Raw genomic sequence first — 22,104 nt, forward strand, 5'->3', positions numbered from 1 at the left:
GTTTACCATGTTGGTAGTCGCTTTGGCTACAAATGCGTCAGCCAAATGTAATGTGATGTGTCCTGGATGGATGGTTGGGCTGATCTGGTGATCTTCTCAGCTGACCTCCGACCCTCTGTAGGGCTTTCCGGTCCGCATCACACACACACAGTCTTACATGATTTTTTCACCCATTGGTGTGGTTTTGGTGGTGGTGGTTGTGTATGTGTGTGTGTGTGTGTGTGTGTGTGTGGGGTATTCCTGAGTATTCTTGTTCTGACACATTCCCTTTGATATTGAGCAACTTATTTTTCTTGAGAAATGTAATCATCAGTAGGCGTATTAACACGAGTATGCCTTGGGCATCATGCTACAGTATATACACAGCTCAAGCTGCTGAGGTCTCATTCAGCACTTGAACGGAGCGACACACTCAAGTGGAATCCTTAGCCTACCAAGGTTTGAACTTTGTTACTTTATTTATTATTAATGTTCTGCTGCACCTCTGCTATTAAATATTGTCCACTTTGGTTTTATAGGTTATTTGCTAGTCAATTTTCTGTTACCAGTGTGACCTACAGCTAAGAATTACCAAAGCACGCAGGAAACGAGTTGAGACTGATACAAAAATATATTTATTTTCCAAATCGTCAAGTTTGTCACAAGCAGTCTCTAAAACGAGACTAATAAAACCATTCAAAATGTATTAGTTCAATATCCTAAAAGCTCTGTATACAAGTCTTTAAAAAGCAATGATGACAGTTTGGTAGGGCACTCAACATAGGCTTCAAGTTTACAAAGAGCCTCCACAAAGATCAACCAGGACGGGGTCTCCTCACAATAAATAGTGGCACACAGGACACAAAAGAAAACAAATGAAAGGGAAAGGGAAATGTACGATTTACAGCAAAATGGCCTGGACCAAGGTAAGGTGCACTACAAGCTGAGCAAACAAGGGTGACCACAGCAAACACTTAGGAGTGAGGAGCCCTGCTTAAGATTATTACCTTCTGGGGATTAATGTAGTACTTAAAGCTTAGGTCTGAGGGCATCACAGATACTTTAAGAGTCTGCTAAATGCTCACAGTGTAAGTGTACTAAGCACAGAGTTATAGCAAATCTAATTCAACCTATACATCCCGAGTCATAGACTCCTACGGCTCAGGAGTACCAGTTTCCAAAACCCCTGCATAAAGCAGTCCAACCTCCGTGTGGATGCAGCTGGCACTGTAACAGTTGTTAAAAAGTAGCAGTTGTTCCGACTGAACTGATGTTAGTTAGTGCACCTAGAACAAAACGGGAGGTCATATCTAATAATGGACACAGCAAGGGTACGGAACCTCCAGTGTTCGTTTGGCATATCCCTTGTCCATCAAAGTTACTATGCGCCCAGTCTAAAAGCATTCGTTAGGTTAAAGATACTTGACTACCACAGTTACAATACATTTCTATGTCTGCTCAAACATAAATAGCATACCTGTGTGAAATCTCTAAACCACCACCGTCCTAAACGAGATGCTTTGCTTCTTTGATGAACTGAGGACAAGTATTCTACCAGCGACGACTCGGCAAAAGCAGGTGTTGCCTTTGTTAGTGAATGACAAACGAGATCAAACGATACTTTGCCACAGACACGAGACTTTATTCGTCTCGTCAATCACTCTGTCAAAGTTAAAGCCCCAAATCAAACAGCTCCTGCTGCAGGCTACACCAGTGCAGCAATATCCACATCCATATTGTGACCAATAACAGCCTTCTCTTGGAACAGCGCACATCACAGCTGAGTGGGGTTTGCTAAGCGTTACTTGTCTGGATTCCTGTCACAGAGAAATTGATAGTTGATACTACCAGGGCACCATTTCATTTGATATTTTGCCAAATATCCTTATATTTTCCTCATCAGTCTAGGGGGGTCATCAGGCTGTGAGGAAAAAGCTACTTTGCAAACCTTTTTTTTAGGCATGTGTCTCAGTGCAGAAGTTCAACAACTTCTGTTTGTTTCTAGGCACCTATATGGGGTTAGATTTATCAAGCCGTTTGCTGTTTCCAGGCGGTAATTGTTCGCAAAGACTGGCGTAACCGATGCAAGCTATTTCCAAACAGGCCGCACTTGGTAAAACCGCAGACTGCCTTTCGCACTTTCCCGTGCCATGCATACATTTAAAGGGTCAGGGGAAAGTGTCGTGTTAAAAGGTGGGAGGAGAAACGTAAATGCGCTTAATTAGCTATTCCCCGAAAACAGCCCATAAGCGCGCACATCTGTTTTGAAATATTGTGAAATATGTGAAATATTTTCGCCTGGTAAAAGCAGGTGTTAATCCAAATTACGGTTAAATGCGTCAGAGCACCAGTTTTGCGTCTTTGTACTTTATCCAAAGCAACCTTAACTTTCGTTGGGCTTTCAAATGTCTTACTTTCACTTTGAATTTATCCACTTAAACCAGAGACACAGCACTCAAAAAATCCTCCATAGAAATGGATTCCTGTTTGCTCAACTACTAAGTTTTTTTGTGCTCGAGTTTCATTTTTCCTCAAAATATAATTTGTGTGCTCGCTCAAAATATTTTTCTGCGCTCAAATTGCTCGCTCATAAAAGTGGAACAAATGTAACTCCATACATGTGCGCTAATACTGAACTCGCATAAACAGACTACTGACTCTACCGCATAAACAGACTACTGACTCTACTGACTTCCACACTCTACGTTTTAGTCTGTTTTCTTGCGTTACCGTTATAATAAATTACTTACTTTGGCTTCAAACGCTGCTTCCTTCATTTTTGCCATGGCCTTTGAGCCGGTGTTACCAAGGGGGCAGGCGAATTCCCGGAAGTAGAAGCATCGATGTAGCGGTGGTTATCAACTCTCTGCTAACCCCATAGAACGCCCATTCATTTAGGATTTTCTCCCATAACTCCATATAACATATATTATGTGCCGATATTTTAGCTTCTGTGTTATCTACATAAACAATAAAAGGCGAAACAAGACTCGACTACCTCGTACGTAACGTTAGGTTCCCGTAAGAAGAATGTTTAGCATGTCCGGTTGAAGGGAAGCTAACGCATTGAAGGGAGATAACCGTATTGTTTAGATAAGAAGCGTAGTCCAGCCAGCACGGTGAACAAAGTTATGTAGCCTACAATAGCATTGTATGTTAAGGTAAAGCATAGAGGCAAGTAAACCTAATGAATTGAGAACGACGGAATCTGTTCGTCCATTTCTTTTACTGTCTATGGGTGTTACATGGCAACTGGCACCCATGCTAACTGCGTTGGTGACGTTTCACGAGTGATGACGTTTTTTTGACAGATGTGGCCGCTTGCAGATTTGTCACTTTCTGATGGAAACTGGAGACGTACAAATACAAATGTGCATGACATGTTTAAATGTAGAAATTGTCTGTAGTAGGCCTACGCTACATGCACTGGACCATGAATATGCCACCAAAAAAATAAATAACTAAATAGCCTAATGATTCCACGTGGGGTATTGAACCTGCTTCCTAAATGAAACCTCTTACATGATAACCATTCATCTATGTACTTGCGTCACGAACCAGCTGATAAGTTATAGTGAAATTTACTTCAGTTACTCTATACCAGGTTTTTTTGACAGATGTGGCCGCTTGCTGATTTGTCACTTTCTGATGGAAACTGGAGACGAACAAATACAATATGCATGACATGTTTAAATGTAGAAATTGTCTGTAGTAGTTGTGATTGGTGAGGGCCAATTCAGGAACCCAACATTGAACTGAGGGCCAATTCAGGAACCCAACATTAACTGAGGGCCAATTCAGGAACCCAACATTGAGCTGAGGGCCAATTCAGGAACCCAACATTAACTGAGGGCCAATTCAGGAACCCAACATTAACTGAGGGCCACCAAAGGGGCGGGGGGGAGAAAAAGAAAAAAAACTGGAAAAAATCCCCAAAATCCCCATTTGTAATGATTTTAATGAGCAGGTTGCATCTCTACAGTTTATATGTATAGCATTAAACCCCATTTGTAATCATTTTAATGAGCAGGTTGCATCTCTACAGTTTATATTTATAGCATTAAACCCCATTTGTAATCATTTTAATGAGCAGGTTGCATCTCTACAGTTTATATGTATAGCATTAAACCCCATTTGTAATGATTTTTAATGAGCAGGTCGTGATCTCTACAGTTTATATGTATAGCATTAAACCCCATTTGTAATGATTTTAATGAGCAGGTCGCATCTCTACAGTTTATATGTATAGCATTAAACCCCATTTGTAATCATTTTAATGAGCAGGTCGCATCTCTACAGTTTATATGTATAGCATTAAACCCCATTTGTAATCATTTTAATGAGCAGGTTGCATCTCTACAGTTTATATTTATAGCATTAAACCCCATTTGTAATCATTTTAATGAGCAGGTCGCATCTCTACAGTTTATATGTATAGCATTAAACCCCATTTGTAATGATTTTAATGAGCAGGTTGCATCTCTACAGTTTATATGTATAGCATTAAACCCCATTTGTAATCATTTTAATGAGCAGGTTGCATCTCTACAGTTTATATTTATTGCATTAAACACATTTTAATTCATAACTGAGACTAAACCTGGCAAAACCTCTTTACCCTCAACAGACAAACAGTTCTGGTTGCAGTCCATTTCAAGTACAAACTTATTTTGTACAACTTATTTAGAACAAACAGTCTCCGTGTGTCTTGCTTCTTATCAGCATAGGACTTATTCAGGGCCAATTCCAGCTACCAAAGCACCACAGGAAAACCTGACGGCCACGAAACACCACTAAACAGATATTCATTATTTTCAAAGCACACAGATACAGTTGTACAGTTTTAACAGTTTTACAGATGTTATCAGATGTTATCGCGGGCCGCCAGAAATGTTTCCGCGGGCCACCATTGGCCCCCCGGGCCGCACTTTGAGAACCTATGGTCTATACAATTAGAAGAAGTAAGCTGATGATTGTAGCAAGTTAACACGGCTGATGGTGTTGTCTTGCTACAGCAGTTGCCCAAGCCAGTAGGTCTTCAAAGTATCATGGTTAACTTTTCAAACATTTCACTGACTGCTGGTCAGGCTCTCTGTGGCCACCTAGTCTATCTGTAGCCTAAATTGAGGAAGCGTTGCTGGTCTAAAAAACGTGTGATGGGGAGGATTGAACCCATGTCGTGAAAAAGCAATTTACAGGCATGAACCTGTTGCGCCACAGGAGAAGCATCAGCTTACAAATTGGGAAATAAAGTATAAAAAAAACATCAAACCCATGTTTACATGTCAGCAACATTAACGTTAATAGCCTATAAGCCTAAGAGTTTTGACTCTCCCTGTGCGCAAATTTTGTGTAAAATATGGACACGTTATAGACTTCTCCTGCCCATTGCAGTGTGCGTTTCAATGCCTGTGTTTCATGAACTGAATTCTTAAAAGAATAGGCTGGACAAAAGGATACACAATTAGGCAACACATTTTTATTTGATTTATTTGCTGACGTTCATGTGCCTCTACAGACACTTCAGGTAGGGGCGGGCGGCCACAGCCTAACCTCAGTGAAACGTTTGTAAAACTTAACCATGATACTTTGAAGGCCTACTAAATGGCTTGGGCAACGATAGCATGATAACATGGTAGCCAGATAACATGAACAGCTATGTTAACTTGTTACAATTATAATAACGTTAGCTGACTTCTTTTAATCATACAATTAAAGTCAATTTCTGTGAATGCCGTCAGCTGATTCGTGGCGCAAGTGGACAGACGTCTGATTACCCAAGCAAACAAGTCAATTTATTCATGGTTCGATCCCCACATAGTGTTTATTTATGCTATTTAGATGTTTGTTTTTTGGGTGGCATATTCATGGTCCAGTGCATGTAGTACTACATACAATTTTGACTTTTAAACATGTCATGCATATTTGTGTGCGTCTCTAGTATATCTGTAAGAGACAAATCTGCAAGCGGCCACATCTGTCAAAGACTCGTTATCAATCATGAAACGTCATCAACGCAGCCAGTTAACATGGGAGCCAGTTGCCATGTAACACCGGGTCATGACAGCGCAAACTGCGCTAGTGTTAGTAGCCTAAATCTACCCCATGGTGACATTGATGTCAGTATTTTTGATCCACTGCTCTTTGTATTTTTTATTTCAAATGCTACTAGATGCTACATTATGTATTTTAATTACGGTCTACTGCTTTGATAACAGCATTATATCACCCAGCTAACTGGAGAATTCTGCCTTACTTTCTAGAGAATTTCTGATCTGCAACACCTCTATCAAACTAGCCTACTCTGAAATCATGGGTAACTTTGCATGTCCTCATCCAAACATTGTCACATTATGAAATACCAGTATTGTGAAAAATACAATTTTCCATTAATAAACCTGGGCTTTTTGTTCTCCTATTGAAAAGCAACAACAGAGATTGAGAGCACATTCAGTCCGGAGTTTGTACAAGAGTTACTGCCGTCAGCACAGCGAGTTGCTCTATTGTACAATGTCTCTTATCTGTGTCTGGCCAACTTCCCCAAGCTGGAGAGGATGCTGCGGGAGAGGGCCTTGGAGACCCAGATGCTGTTTGGTTCATCTGAGGCCATGCTGCTGAAGGTAACTAACACCCCACTGAATTCCTGCTTCCACACAATTTTATATCAGTTCAAGGTGCAGGTCCACTGCAACCCCATAAGACATATGATATTTCAATTCTGTTAATGTTGTGTGCAGGGTTCTAAATTAACTTGTTTGATCACCAGCCAATGTGGCTGGTAACTTTCTAAAGTCACTAGCCAATCAGAATTTCTACTAGCCATTTTTTTTCTGGTGAAAATAGGAGAACTATAAGTTTATGAGTGTCACTGAATGCATTTGATCATTTTATTAATATTGTTGGCATGAATGCATATCACAAAATATACACAGAAAGTGCAAACACTTCATTTCATGTTTGGGATATCTATCTATCTATCTATCTTTCTATCTATCTATCTATCTATCTATCTATTTCTCTGTCGATATCCTCATCCCCTGCTTCGTTCCTCTTCTCGCCCCCATAAGTCTGTCCCAACCACTGCCGCATTTAGTTTAATCTTAACTTAATAAAAAGGAGATATCAATTATCATCAACAATGACAAGCCAGCTGGAACCTGCACTCGTTTTCTCTCCCTCTTGTGAGTGCTCAGACGCGTTCTCAATTAAATGGAGTAGCATAAGGCCTAGCCTACGTTAGATAGATAGATAGATAGATAGATAGATAGATAGATACTTTATTGATCCCCAAGGGGAAATTCAAGGTCTCAGTAGCATACAGACACCACACACACAACATGCACTTACAGCAGAAGTGGTAAATATAAGTATAAACATATAACCAAACTCCACTGTACAATAGAGACAATAGAAGAAAAGAAAAACTAACAATACTAAATATACTATATAAATTAAATAAAGAAATCCACAGTGTGCTTGAGGGTGATCAAGCATGAGACGCTTGCAGTGACAGGGCCGGGACTGGCCTGTAGTTCTGTGTGCATGGTGAGGTGCTCAAGAGAATGAGAGAAGGTGCAAAAAGTAGTCCAAGTAGAAAGGCCTCTGCATAGCATTGTCTTGCTCTTATTGGTCCTTTCACCTCTCTCCTTGTAATCACCTCCTCTCAGTCCAATAGAGCTTGGGATGCACCCACCCACTGTGTCAGTCCATTTTTTAACATCACATGTGATCACTCAACTGACACTGAGGATGCGCAGAAGGCTTCACCGGAAAAGGGGTTAGATAGATAGATAGATAGATAGATAGATAGATACTTTATTGAACCCCAAGGGAAAACTCAAGGTCTCAGTAGCATACAGACATCACACATAACATGCACTTACAGTAGAAAAAGTAATATAAGAAAACTCCACTGTACAATAGAAACAGTCAAAGATAAACATGACATTAAAATACTAAATATACTATTTCAAATGGAGAATGTTTTTTGTTGTTTTGCGTTAAGTCTGTGGCAGAATAATAGCGGGATAACCCTGTTTCCTCTCCTAGTGTGTGCTCACTTGTTTCCTCTCCTAGTGTGTGCTCACTTGTTTCCTCTCCTAGTGTGTGCTCACCAGTGGCAACCCTGTTTCCTCTCCTAGTGTGTCCTCACTTGTTTCCTCTCCTAGTGTGTGCTCACTTGTTTCCTCTCCTAGTGTGTGCTCACCTGTTTCCTCTCCTCGTGTGTGCTCACTTGTTTCCTCTCCTAATGTGTGCTCACTTGTTTCCTCTCCTAGTGTGTGCTCACTTGTTTCCTCTCCTAGTGTGTGCTCACCAGTGGCAACCCTGTTTCCTCTCCTAGTGTGTGCTCACTTGTTTCCTCTCCTAGTGTGTGCTCACCTGTTTCCTCTCCTAGTGTGTGCTCACTTGTTTCACTTGTTTCCTCTCCTAGTGTGTGCTCACTTGTTTCCTCTCCTAGTGTGTGCTCACTTGTTTCCTCTCCTAGTGTGTGCTCACTTGTTTCCTCTCCTAGTGTGTGCTCACCAGTGGCAACTTGGTTTCATCCCTGTTTCCTCTCCTAGTGTGTGCTTACCAGTGGCAACTTGGTTTCATCCCTGTTTCCTCTCCTAGTGTGTGCTCACCAGTGGCAACTTGGTTTCATCCCTGTTTCCTCTCCTAGTGTGTGCTCACCAGTGGCAACTTGGTTTCATCCCTGTTTCCTCTCCTAGTGTGTGCTCACCTCTCCTAGTGTGTGCTCACCAGTGGCAACTTGGTTTCATTCCTGTTTCCTCTCCTAGTGTGTGCTCACCAGTGGCAACTTGGTTTCATTCCTGTTTCCTCTCCTAGTGTGTGCTCACCAGTGGCAACTTGGTTTCATTCCTGTTTCCTCTCCTAGTGTGTGCTCACCAGTGGCAACTTGGTTTCATCCCTGTTTCCTCTCCTAGTGTGTGCTCACCTCTCCTAGTGTGTGCTCACCAGTGGCAACTTGGTTTCATTCCTGTTTCCTCTCCTAGTGTGTGCTCACCAGTGGCAACTTGGTTTCATCCCTGTTTCCTCTCCTAGTGTGTGCTCACCAGTGGCAACTTGGTTTCATCCCTGTTTCCTCCTGCCTAGTGGTGTTTCATCCCACCTCTCCCTAGTGTGTGCTCACCAGTGGCAACTTGGTTTCATTCCTGTTTCACCTCTCCTAGTGTGTGCTCACCAGTGGCAACTTGGTTTCATTCCTGTTTCCCTCCTAGTGTGTGTGTGCTTGGTTTCACCAGTCACCAGTGGCAACTTGGTCTCATTCCTGTTTCCTCTCCTAGTGTGTGCTTACCAGTGGCAACTTGGTTTCATCCCTGTTTCCAATGCTCAAAATAGCAGTGGAGAAGAATAAGCCTACGCTCGCTGTGAGGTACCTGGGGAAGGCAAAAGCTTGGATTAACGATATCATCGATGATGTTGACGACCTTGTAAAGAAGTAAGATTTATTTTTACTATTCTTAAAAACACAAGTGTACTGTGGAGCTGATGTAACGCTTCGTTCCGTTATATTAGGCTATTATGACCCCCGTTATATTAGGCTATTATGACTGGCCCCGGACCCCCGTTATATTAGGCTATTACGACTGGCCTGTCCCCACTGCTAAATAAAATCTAGAGGTCCCGGTCATCTCATTTAAATGGTGGGAACGTCAAATGTAACAAGTAGGCCTATAAGTCAGAAGAGCTACATATGCGACTGATTACACATTTAATTCACCTGAACAGTGTTTGAATCCTGTTTGTAGGCTACTCACTGGAAATGTTGGACCTAGCAGTTACTGCGCAAAGCACAGATTCCATTACTGTTAGGGCTATCTGTTATCACAGATTTCAATCCAGCCACCAACAACCGGCTAATGATGTTGTTATGCATGTTCAAAATACAACATTTGAACACCCAAATTGCTGCTGTTGTACTTAATTGTCTCTACAGCTGTTAATGTGTTTACTCATAGCCGCATTTCTCCGGCCCCTCAGTTGTGATGCTTTTCATGAAGTGGCCCTCATTACAAACTAATTGAATAGCCCTGCCACGAGTAGGGCCACGACATCTTTGCCCGAAATAAAATGTGTTAAACACTCCTTTTGTTCGGACATCAATTCCTGAATATTTGGAAGCACAGCCAGCAGGGACTGAATTGCTTCATTAACTTATGCCATTGCCAACTCCTCGAGGACTACAATTCAAACACAGTGCAGAATCTCAACGTTGTCTCTCACAACTCCCGCCTCCTGCTCGCTGATTGGCTCGGAGTCGAATTCTCCGTTGCGAGCGAGGCCAATGGCCGGAATCCCAGACGGAGTCGTGGAGGGAGATGCAAATCGAGCGGAAGTACGTAGGAAGGCAAGACCAGGCTAGTGCTTGGCCTTCTTGATGCCGCTTTTCAGGTTAGCCCTGGATGAGCTATAGGCTTGAGTATCACCTGATCTGAATGTGATGTCTCGAGCCTTCAGCAGGAGTCTGACCTTACTGTTCATCCATGGCTTCTGATTAGGGAAAGTCGTAATCTGTTTGAGGGTGGTGACACTGTTGATGTTGGAGTTGATACAGTCCAAAACGGAGGAGGCATATGAATCAATGTCCATGTGGGAGTTATGGGTGGTCTGAGTTGCGAACACTCTCCAGTCTGTTGGTTTCACACGTTTGCTGAAATGCTAAATACCTTGGCAGTAGAAACAATGAGAGGTGATCTGAGTATCCTAGGTGGGGGAGGGGAGTGGCTTTGTAGGCATCAGCTATGTTTGTGTAGACATGGTCTAAAATATTATCTCTTGTGGGGCATGATACATATTGATGAAATTTGGGCAGTACAGGTTTTAAATTCGAGCTGTTCTGTTTGCACAAATGATATCCTCCTCTTCTTTCATAATATAACATTCAGTACAATCCAGTGTCTCTCTGACATCCAAAATAAAAAGGGACTCAGTTCATAGCATTGCTAAATTCATTTGAAAGAGGAATCAGAGATGACAGATTGGATGGTATTGCTATCTAGATTACAGTATGTTTACAGTCAGTGACACTTCACCTAAATAATCAGGTTAACTCGCCACAAAAACAAGCTAAGTAGCATGCATAGCCTAATTAGTCTGGTCAGTAATCTGGTCTAACTAGCATACGCAGCCTAACTAGGTTGTTCAGTAATCTGGTCTAACTAGCATATGCAGCTAACTAGGTTGGTCAGTAATCTGTTCTAATTAGCATATGCAGATAACTAGGTTGTTCAGTAATCTGGTCTAACTAGCATACGCAGCTAACTAGGTTGTTCAGTAATCTGGTCTAACTAGCATACACAGCTAACTAGGTTGGTCAGTAACCTGGTCTAACTAGCATACACCTAACAATGCTAGATTACATTACATTACATTACATTACATTTAGCAGACACTTCTTGACCAAAGTGACTTACATATGTCAGCTATATTACAAGGGATCACATTGTCCCCGGAGCAATTTGGGGTTAAGTGCCTTGCTCAAGGGCACAACGGTGGAAGCTGGGAATTGAACCGACAACTTTCAGGCTACTGCACGCTAGCCCAGCTCCTTAACCACTACACTACCACCACCCCCTAGATAGATGGATAGATAGATAGATAGATAGATAGTTTATTGATCCTCAAGGGGAAATTCAAGAAATTCAAGTCAAGGGGAAATAGAGTGGGGGGACTTAGTTGCACTGTTGTTACTAAACCTCTTGTGCTCTTTAAGGACTTAGTTGCACTGTAGTTACTAAACCTCTTGTGCTCTTTTGTTGTTTAGGTATGAGAAACACACCACAGATGTTGCCACAACCACTAGTGATGTCATTGCTGAAAAGGATAGTACAGAACAGAAAATAGAGAAGTTGAGTAAAGAAAGACAGGCAATCAAAGACCATTTGGAAAAACTCAAAAAAGACCTGAAACAAGCTGTCGATGAATTGGGCAATATAGATACAAAACTAAAAGCCAAAAGCAATGAGCTTCAACAACATGTCCAAGATGCTACCAGGGAGGATGCTGGGCTTGGCATCTTTGGTGCTATAGTGCCGTTTATTGGACCCATAGTCCATGCCATCTACAAGACAGCAACTTCACCAGGTGTTGTAGCCAAAACCAAGGCTCTGGAGAATGAGATCAATCAACTAATTTCAGAGAAAACTGCACTGAGGCAGAAGGAGTGGCAACTCCAGAATGAAGTGATCAACTGGCAGATGCAGGAGACGAAGGCCAGCATTGAATTGGGTAAGAACTAGTTTGTCATAACATTTGTCAAGATGTACCTACTGTTTGGTCAGGAAAGTACTTTCCTGTCACAGACATAGTGTGATGAATTCACAGTTTTGCATGTTTGACACCATTTCACAAGTATTAATGCGATCAACTGTGGAGATGTAAACAATAAACAATAGTTTTAGTGTTGCACCTTTTATTAACCATTATGAAAGTCCGGGTGCTCTAGTTTTTTTTTATTGTATACTGAAATGTTAATTTAGTGGCGCCCAATGTAGGTTAGGTTTTTTCTTGTATACTGAAATGTTAATTTAGAGGCGCCCAGTGTAGTTTAGGGTTTTTCTTGTATACTGAAACGTTAATTTAGAGGCGCCCAATGTAGTTTAGGTTTTTTCTTGTATACTGAAATGTTAATTTAGAGGCGCCCAGTGTAGTTTAGGTTTTTTTTTGTATACTGAAACGTTAATTTAGAGGCGCCCAATGTAGTTTAGGTTTTTTCTTGTATACTGAAATGTTAATTTAGAGGCGCCCAATGTAGTTTAGGTTTTTTCTTGTATACTGAAATGTGAATTTAGAGGCGCCCAATGTAGTTTAGGTTTTTTCTTGTATACTGAAATGTTAATTTAGAGGCGCCCAATGTAGTTTAGGTTTTTTCTTGTATACTGAAATGTTAATTTAGAGGCGCCCAATGTAGTTTTTTGTGCTACTGGCCTCCCTCTGCAGTTGCCAGTATGTAATTAAAAAAATATCACTATTGGCTAGCACCCTTGCTCCTAGACACAATATATGTCATAAATATCACTACTGGCTAGCACCCTTCCTCCTAGACACCAAATACAACCCCAAAACAGAAAAAGTTGGGATGTTGTGTAAAATGTGAATAAAAACAGAATGTAATACTATGCAAATCTCTTAAACTCATATTTAGTTGCAAAAAGGACACAAACAACATATCAAATGTTGAAAATGACAAATTTGACTATTTCATGGAAAATTTGTTAATTTCGAATTTGATACCAGCAACATATTTCAAAAAAGGTAGGGACGGGGGTAACAAAATGCTGGAAAAGTTGTTGTAATGATAAAGAAAACAAAACGAAGAATGTTTCACAACTAATTAGGGTAACTATGGCAACAGGATTGGGTATGAAAAAGAGCATCCCAGAGAGGCAGGGTCTCTTAGAAGTAAAGATGCAGGGGTATTCATCACTGTGTAAACCTGTGTGCACAAATGATGAAACAATGTAATTTTAATGCTTCTTAACATGAAATTGTGACGTATTTAGGGAGTTTATCATTTACAGCACATAATATTATTAAAACATTCAGAGAATCCAGAGAAATCTTTGCAAACGGGAAATAGCTGGAAAAACAAATTGGATGGCCGTGGTCTTTTGGACCTCAGATGGCACTGCATTAACACCAGACCTGTCTCCAGGCCTGTCATTGTATGGGCTCAGGAAAACCTCTGAGAACCATTGTCTATGTGCTAAGTTTAATGCTCAATTCAAAAACTGCAGCCAAAATTGTAACCACTAAAATTGTATTGAGACATGATACAGAAAATATCACTCTCTTATCTGGGCCTGAACTTGTTTAAAATGGACTGAGGTAATGTGGAAAAATGTCCTGTGGTTAGACCAATCTTACATTGGGCACCTCTCAAGTTTGTCATTCTTTTTGGAAATCATGGACTCATCTGGGCTAAAGAGGAGAGGGCCTATCCAAGTATCCAACCTATCCAACTTGTTTTAGTGCTCAGTTCGAAACCCAACATCTATGACGGTGTGGAGGAGCATTAATGCCTACAGTACGGGCATCTTGCACATTTGGCAAAGCAAAATCAATTCTGAATTATGTATACAGGTTTTGAGCAACATATATTGCCATCCAGGCAATGTCTTTTTCAGGGACGACCTTGAATATTTCAGGAAAACAATGCTAAAATGAATTCTGCACATATTTAAATAGTATTTCTCCATAGAGGAAGAGTCCAGGTGCTAAGATGGCCTGTCTGCAGTCCAGATTTATCAAATTAGGTGCATGACTAAGAATACCCCATACTGTTGAGCAACTGAAATCGGGGAGTAATGGGACAACATTTCATTCTCAAAACTGTAGCAACTGGTCTCCTCAGTTCCTAAACATTTACAGAATTGTGTTAAATGAAGAGGTGAAGCAGCACAGTGGTAAACATGCTGCCTGTAGTGGCCTTAAATCAAACGACAACTTCTGGCACCCTGGGCAGGTAATGTACGCAGGCAAGAAATAAAATCAATTCCAGGCTGGATTCGGGTTTTGTGGCTGGTTTATTTAGTTCCAGCTGCAGCAAACAATACACGGCATCTCTAATGATATACAATACAATACATCTCTACAATACACGGCATCTCTCGCGCTGGTAAAAAACCATGTGCCCACCACCCAGGTGCATACAGGCCTCCTGCTACTTCCTACCTATATTCACCTTTACCTGTGCCCACTGCCCCCAGGTGTCTAAACCAATATTTTAGTAAACTAACCAAAAATAAAGACTACACATAGAAATCAAAACAATTAACTAAACAAATAATGAGCAAAAAAATATTAGCAAAATATATATTACTAATGTAAGCAAAATCTTAAAAAACAAATTAACTAACAAATTTACCACCACTGAAAGCAAACTAATGTAGCTCCAACACTCCCGTCCCAACTTTTTTTGAAACATGTTGCTGTCATCAAATTCAAAATGAACATATACTTTCGATGAAATAGTCAACATTTTCAACATTTGATATGTTTTCTATGTCCTTTTTGCTGCTAAATACGGGTTTACGAGACTTGTATATTATGACATTCTGTTTTTATTTGCATTTTACACAATGTCCCATTTTTTTCTGTTTTGGGGTTGTATGTCATAAATATCACTATTGGCTAGCACCCTTCCTCCTAGACACGATATATGTGAATTTAAGTAACAGTATGAAATACAGTTACTCTCATGGTATCTTGATGAATCACATTCAGATAGATAGATAGATAGATAGATAGATATATGCTTTATTCATGTCGAGGAACATTTTAGCTTCTAGCAGAACAATGTCAATTTCATATTGATTCTGATGGATTTTTCTTAATTCTATTCTCTTCAACCATGTATTTTTTTATTATTGTTCATTATTTTCACTGTCTTTACAGGTACAATTCCATCCCCAGAACATCTACCCGAGGTTCAGGCTCACCTGTCTAAAATCGTTCAGATTCTGATTTGCCTACTAACATTCTGGAAGAAAGTCGGTACACTGCTGGACTCCCTGGAACAGAAGACCTTTGCTGATGAAGACTTGGTTGATTTTTTAGAAGACACGAAGGAGGAGTTTTTGAAATCAATCACTGCAGCTGAAATGGTATAAATGTGACACTAATGCCAAACACAAATGACTTCATGAGCATTCAAACTGTCAAATGAAGTAGCTGCAGGAAGTAGTGGTCTGCATATTGGCTGGATTGTGCCTGCGTAGCTTTTACCTGGAAAAAATAAAAGAAAGCCGAGCAACAAAACAAAAGTAGCCATCTCATAACTCATAAACACTGTGTGTGTGTAATTTAAATTACAGGTTTGGAAGTCTTTTGGTGCCGGATGTGCGAGAGCCAATGTGATATTCGCTGTCGAGACCAAAGATGCCTACAAGTTCCTGGAGTTCAGCCCTTCCTCCCTCCCCAAGGAGGAGTGGAAGAAAGCGCATGATGCTGTGATGGAGAAGCTGAAGGAGATAGAGCCTCCCGTCACTCCTACCATCACCATGGAAACCTCAGAGTAATCTACTGATGCTGATCCGTGATCCAGCGCTAATCTGCTGATCCGTGATCCTGTGATCCCATTTGCCTGTTTTGCTTTGCAAATGTTTGTCATAATTGCTGGCCTGCCTTCTTGACCGGGGTTCGAGGTGTTTTGCTGTGTACCTGTTTCTGTCCTGACTGCTTCTTGACTAATATATTGAAGAGGTTCATTAGGCTTACTGTATTATACTATTTCTCACTGTTTCTCTGTACAAGCCAATAAGGTAAAATTGATTTTTTTTTTTTTTTGTGTACCTGACAAGTTTCGGCTACCTTGCCTCTGTAGCCTTCATCAGAGGTGTCACGTGATGTTGGTGTGATGTGGTCTGAGATGTGTTATATGGAGTTCTCCATCCCACCTGATGTGGTGTGACGTGGTCTGAGATGTGTTATATGGAGTTTTCCATCCCACCTGATGTGGTGTGACGTGGTCTGAGATGTGTTATATGGAGTTCTCCATCCCACCTGATGTGGTGTGATGGCCTGGGGTGCTCCAGGGGGACTAAGATTCAAGGTGTTTTGCTGTGTACCTGTTTCTGTCCTTACTGCTTCTTGACTAAGATTCAAGGTGTTTTGCTGTGTACCTTACTTGATTTGTTTTTGCCTAGTGTCTAGTAGTGAAGTGTGAACTTGTGGACGTGAATTTAGTTTGGACTCCCGCAGGAAGTAAATGCCAGCAATGTAGAGTTAGACACTTTTGACGATTTTACATTAAGAGGCTTTTTTATTATTATTATTGTCATCATTAAAAATACAACACAGCCTGTATTAACAGTATTGACAGTAGTCTGTATTAACAGGTATACAATAATGTCAAATCTTTCACTAAGGTTTATTTTTCGTGTACATTATGATAGAAATGTTCACATCTTAATTTGTTTAATCTAGCTTTCGCTGGCTTCTATTAGGAATTGCCACTGCTGGTGTCTACTGTTTTCACCTATTAAATCCAGATAAATCTCACATGTCCTGCTTTTGTGTCTGTAATTAGTGTAACATTCACACCCTTGGCCACACAGCCATCACTGTTTAATTATATCACATCAGTAGATCTCAATTTGCATAATCCAATTGTACTACTTGATACCGTCACCTTAACAGCACCAACTAGTTACCGTCACCTTAACAGCACCAACTAGTTACCGTCACCATAACACCTTAACAGCACCAACTCGTCACCTTAACAGCATCAACTAGTTACCTTAAAGGAAAACGCCACCCCTAGGTGAAATTGGGTGACTCCCCGCAGTCCCTAGAGTTGGATGAGTGAGCCAAAGCGTTTTATAGCCGACCCAGCCATTGTCCTAATCTAGAAACGGCCGGTTAGCATTGTCCTAATCTAGAAACGCCGGTTAGCTTTATTTTAGCGTAGTCGCTGTAATCCGGAGATTCCAGCTAGCATGTCGTTGCAAAAGTGAATCAAATAACTCAAGATTTTTTATAATTATTTCTCGTAATAACCAGGTGAACCAGGAGGTGAAGGGTCATTTGTGACCAGGACATGAAAGGTCAGAGGTGAACCAGGAGATGAAAGGTCAGCCATGGCAAGATAGATCATCGTAGTTCATGTCTATGTCACCATAACACCTTAACAGCACCAATTAAGCGTTAAATGGGGGTCAGGTCATGTCTGCAAAAAGAGGCGCGTCGTTGACGTATTGATGAGCGTACGTAGCAACCGGCCAACAGCAGCTGAGGAGGGGGGTCCAAGATGGCGTTTCGGTAACATCCTTACTGCGTGGCTCTGCAGTGTGAGGAGTAAAACGAACGTTCTTAACAACTAAACATGACTAAGGGCTGAACAGAAGAAACCATATGGATAAATAACTGAAGAAGTCGACAACTCTCAAAAAGGGCTTTTCATTCAAGTGTTTTTCTTTATTTCTTTTTCTCGAACAAACGCGTTGCTAGCGAAGTTGACGAAGTTTTCCTGAAGGTTCGAAAGCAACCTGCTAACTACCGGTAACCTGAATTCTAAGAAACTAACTATAGTGCACTTTTTTTTATTCTTTTTCTTCGAAAACATTTTGGACCATGGAAGAAATGGAAGAGAAGATATACATACCGTAATGCATTCTTATGCCAAGAAATCTCCGAGTGACCAAACTGAATCTGAAAACACTTCAACATTATCAGAGCAAACTGAGATGTGTTTGGCGGCGCCTTTAACATTAGAAACTCCTAAACCACCGCGAGCAGCAAAGAAATCCAAGTTACTTAACAAGTTTAACGAGAATGACTCTGAGTCTGTGTCCAACTCTCGTCTGTTAACAGTAATGGAAAGAATTGAAAAGATGCAAGAGGAGTCACTCAGACGACTTCAATCATTAGAAGTAACGGTTAAAGACAACACCAACTCCATCAAAAGCGTCACCGATGTCCTTGACTCCATGGGGAAACAAGTAGAAGACATGACGCATAAAGTTGTATCCCTACAGGACAAAGTCGACATCTTAGAAAAGGAGAATGGCGTTCTCCGGGACAGATGTGGCGACCTGGATGCATACAAAAGAAGATGGAACCTGCGAGTTGCTGGCATTCCTGAGCAAACTGGAGAGAATGTTAAGAATATCATCATTGACATTTTCAGCCAGGTCTCCCCTGACATCGCTCATCATCTGGCCTACTCCGTGGACATTGTGCACAGACTGGGTCCCCGCTCTGCTCAGATGAACTCCAGCCGTCGCATTATCGTGCAGTTCCTATCAAGATCGCATAGGGACAAAATCTGGAGGGATGCTAGATCAGCAGCCATACTCAAGGAAAATAAAATAAAACTATATGAAGATCTGACTCAGGAGTCCAAGGACATCAGAAACAAACTGTGGCCGTTGGTTGAACGAGGCGAGGAAGGAGGGAAGAAAGCAGGCTTCAAAGGGTCCTTTATTATTACATTGATGGTAAAAGTCACAGCTAATCATTTGTGAATGAAGGTTGTTTTACTGCCACTAGGCTGTAATTTTTGCTGGTGCTGTCCGAAATTTAATTTGGTCCAGTCTTAAATGGGTAATGAGGAAGTTATTAATATTCTCATAGATAGACATAGAATTGTGTTCTTTCATGCGCGAATCTCGTAGGCCACTACCGTTATTCGCCAGAAGATGGCGCTTATGTTTTGTGATTCGCAGAGCCGTATATGGTGATTCGATATCACCAACTACTTTTTTTTATTATTATTATTTTATTATTATCTTTATTTTAGGTAAAGAAGGGGTTTACGTTGTTAAAGTACCCTTGTGTGGAATTCAATAGGTCCTTTTTTGGTGCTCATTCAGCATGTATATTGAACAGGTTGGAAAATATGCCCTTGTTATCTTAACTACAGGTTTTGTTCCTCTGCTGCAGAGTTAGTCTGCGATTAAGTGTTCATAGAGGGAAGTATTGTATTTTTCTCTAGTTATCTGTGTTTAATTCACAGTATTGTTCTATGTCTTTGTCTTTATTGTCAATTAATGTTAGGGGTCTGAAAGATAATGTGAAACGCAAGGCTTTATTTTTGTTTGCAAAGAAATACAAGGCAGATTTTTATTTTTTTCAAGAATGTCACTCAACTCCAATTGACACTAACTTTTGGAAATCACAATGGGGGAACAACATATGGTTAGCACACGGATCTGAACATTCAGCTGGAGTAGGAGGTGGATTTTCAAACACAACTTTAAGGGAAATGTTATGGAGACCGATACAGATGTTTCAGGTCACTTTGTCAGTATGATTATAGCCATAAACAGTCTTACTATTATTGTAATTTACATTTATGGATACCAATCATCTCTGGAGAATAGTACACTGTTTGATACTTTGGAAGATAAGGTCTCTTACTGGTTAACTAAATATCCTAATGCTTCTTTAATCTTAGGTGGAGACTTTAATATAGCCTTAAATAACATAGGCCGATACCCCCCAAGGAATTCAGCATCTCTCAATTCAACTCTAAAATGTTTTATGGAGAAGTTTGAACTAGTTGATGTCTGGAGGAAATTGTTTCCATTTGAGCGACAATATACTTGGTCTAATAAGGACAGTTCAAGACAGTCTAGAATTGATTATTGGCTAGTTTCCAAATGCCTGATAAACGATACAATTTCAGTTCATATTTGTAATACTCCGTTGACTGATCATAAAGCAATCTATCTATCAATATCCTTGCCTGGAAGTCATACAGGCCCAATAGCAACTTTCTGGAAATTAAATAGTTCTCTTTTGAACTACTCACAAGTTAAAGAAAAAGTTAAAGATCTAATAATAACATACTGGAACCTTGCAGAAACCCAGAAATCTTACGGGAGGAATTGGGAACTGTTAAAATATGAGCTAGGGAAGTTTTTTAGGAAGTTTGGTGCTGATCTGGCTAAACAAAAAAGAGCAAGTGAAGACGAGATTACCATGCAGCTGGCGTCTCTTTTTCAAAAGGAGCCCTTATCTGAATTGGAGAGGACTGAATATATGCACTTACAAAATAAACTGGATGAATTATATATAGAAAAAGCTAAGGGTGCATACATTCGATCTAGATCCAAATGGTTAGAGGAGGGCAAGCAAAACTCAGCCTACTTTTTTAGATTGGAAAAAAATAGATCTCTTCTTGCTACGATCGACAAACTAAAAATAGATGACCAGATAGTTGATAATCCCAAAGATATTTCTACCTTTTGCCACCGTTTTTACAGCAATCTATATACCTCTAAATACTGTGACGTGAACGCTAACTCATTTATAGATTCAATTAACCATTGTAGAGTCATTTCCGCAGAGGATAGGGATGCATGTGATTATAATATCTCTAATGATGAGGTATTGAAAGCGATTGATAGTCTTAAAATTAATAAAAGCCCAGGGTGTGATGGTATTACCTCTGAGTTCTATAAAATGTTTGACAAAGAACTATCTCCCTTTTTGCTAAATGTTTTCTCAGAAAGTATTCATAGTGAAGCTCTTCCAACAAGTATGACTCAAGGTAACATCATCCTGATTCCCAAACCAAATAAAGATAAGGAAAATTTAGAGAACTGGCGTCCAATCACACTGCTAAATAATGATTATAAAGTGTTGGCTATCATATTTGCTAATAGATTGAAATACGTTCTGGACTCTATCATTGATGAGTCACAATCTGGGTTCATGAGGAAACGTCATATTGCTAACAATGTTAGACTGATTTTGGATGTGCTAGACTATAACGATCTTATCAATGATAATAGTTTTCTTATGTTTCTTGATTTTTATAAAGCTTTTGACTCTCTTGAACATGGCTTCATTTTGAAAGCTCTTGATAAGTTTGATTTTGGTCATTTTTTTTGTAAAACTATTAGAACCCTGTATAAGAATGGCAATAGTGCAGTAAAATTAAATCTTGGTACATCGCCAAGGTTTAATGTGTCTCGTGGGATCAAGCAAGGTTGTCCTATCTCACCTTACTTGTTCCTAATAGCTTCTCAAATCCTGGCTCTTTATATTTCAAACAGTGCCTTGCAAGGAATCTTAATTGCTGATAGGCAGATTAAAATCAGTCAATTTGCTGATGACACCACACTCTTCCTGAAGGACGCCTCCCAAATTCCTCTATCATTAGACTTAATTAATGGTTTCTCAAAAGCTTCTGGTCTTCACTTGAACTTAAAAAAATGTGAACTTATGGCCGTAAAAGATTGCTTGGTGCCCTCTATACATAACATCCCTGTGAGAGATCAGGTCACTTATCTAGGAATTATCATAACCAAAGACCAATCTACAAGGTGCTCTTTAAACTTTAGTCCTACCTTTCAGAAAACACAAAGGAAACTGAATTCATGGTTGCAAAGAGACTTATCTTTTAGAGGTAGAATCTTACTCTCAAAAGCTGATGGTATATCCAGACTTACTTATGGTGCTCTCTCTTTAGCGGTAGATAGTAGCTTGTCCAAAAAAATTGATTCTATGTTGTTTAACTTTATATGGAAAAACAGAATACATTATTTTAAAAAGTCTGTTATAATGAACTCTAATCAATGGGGGGGGGGTTGAACTTTTTAGACTTCACAACCTTAAATAACACTTTCAAAATAAATTGGCTTAGACAATTTATTAATAACCCTGCATCCTTATGGA

The 22,104-nt window shown here is 40.2% G+C and overlaps 1 protein-coding gene across 1 annotated transcript; it reads left to right on the forward strand.

Moving 5' to 3' along the window:
• The first annotated feature begins 387 nt into the window (after positions 1 to 387).
• Positions 388 to 16,980, forward strand: si:dkey-7i4.24. The gene is made up of 7 exons (XM_048235825.1): positions 388 to 438; positions 6,243 to 6,295; positions 6,406 to 6,599; positions 9,264 to 9,418; positions 11,744 to 12,207; positions 15,376 to 15,584; positions 15,795 to 16,980. The coding sequence occupies exons 2-7, from the start codon at positions 6,292 to 6,294 to the stop codon at positions 15,996 to 15,998; spliced, it is 1,230 nt and encodes a 409-aa protein (XP_048091782.1). The 5' UTR covers positions 388 to 438; positions 6,243 to 6,291; the 3' UTR covers positions 15,999 to 16,980.
• Positions 16,981 to 22,104: the final 5,124 nt, after the last annotated feature.

Source organism: Alosa alosa, chromosome 24, assembly GCF_017589495.1.
Source record: "Alosa alosa isolate M-15738 ecotype Scorff River chromosome 24, AALO_Geno_1.1, whole genome shotgun sequence".
Taxonomy (NCBI): Eukaryota; Metazoa; Chordata; class Actinopteri; order Clupeiformes; family Clupeidae; genus Alosa; species Alosa alosa.

Excerpts from the sequence above, each read along its gene's own strand:
- si:dkey-7i4.24 (XM_048235825.1), top strand. Across the intron at positions 12,208-15,375 it reads GAAGGCCAGCATTGAATTGG|GTACAATTCCATCCCCAGAA; the intron begins GTAAGAACTAGT and ends CTGTCTTTACAG. Across the intron at positions 15,585-15,794 it reads CAATCACTGCAGCTGAAATG|GTTTGGAAGTCTTTTGGTGC; the intron begins GTATAAATGTGA and ends TTTAAATTACAG.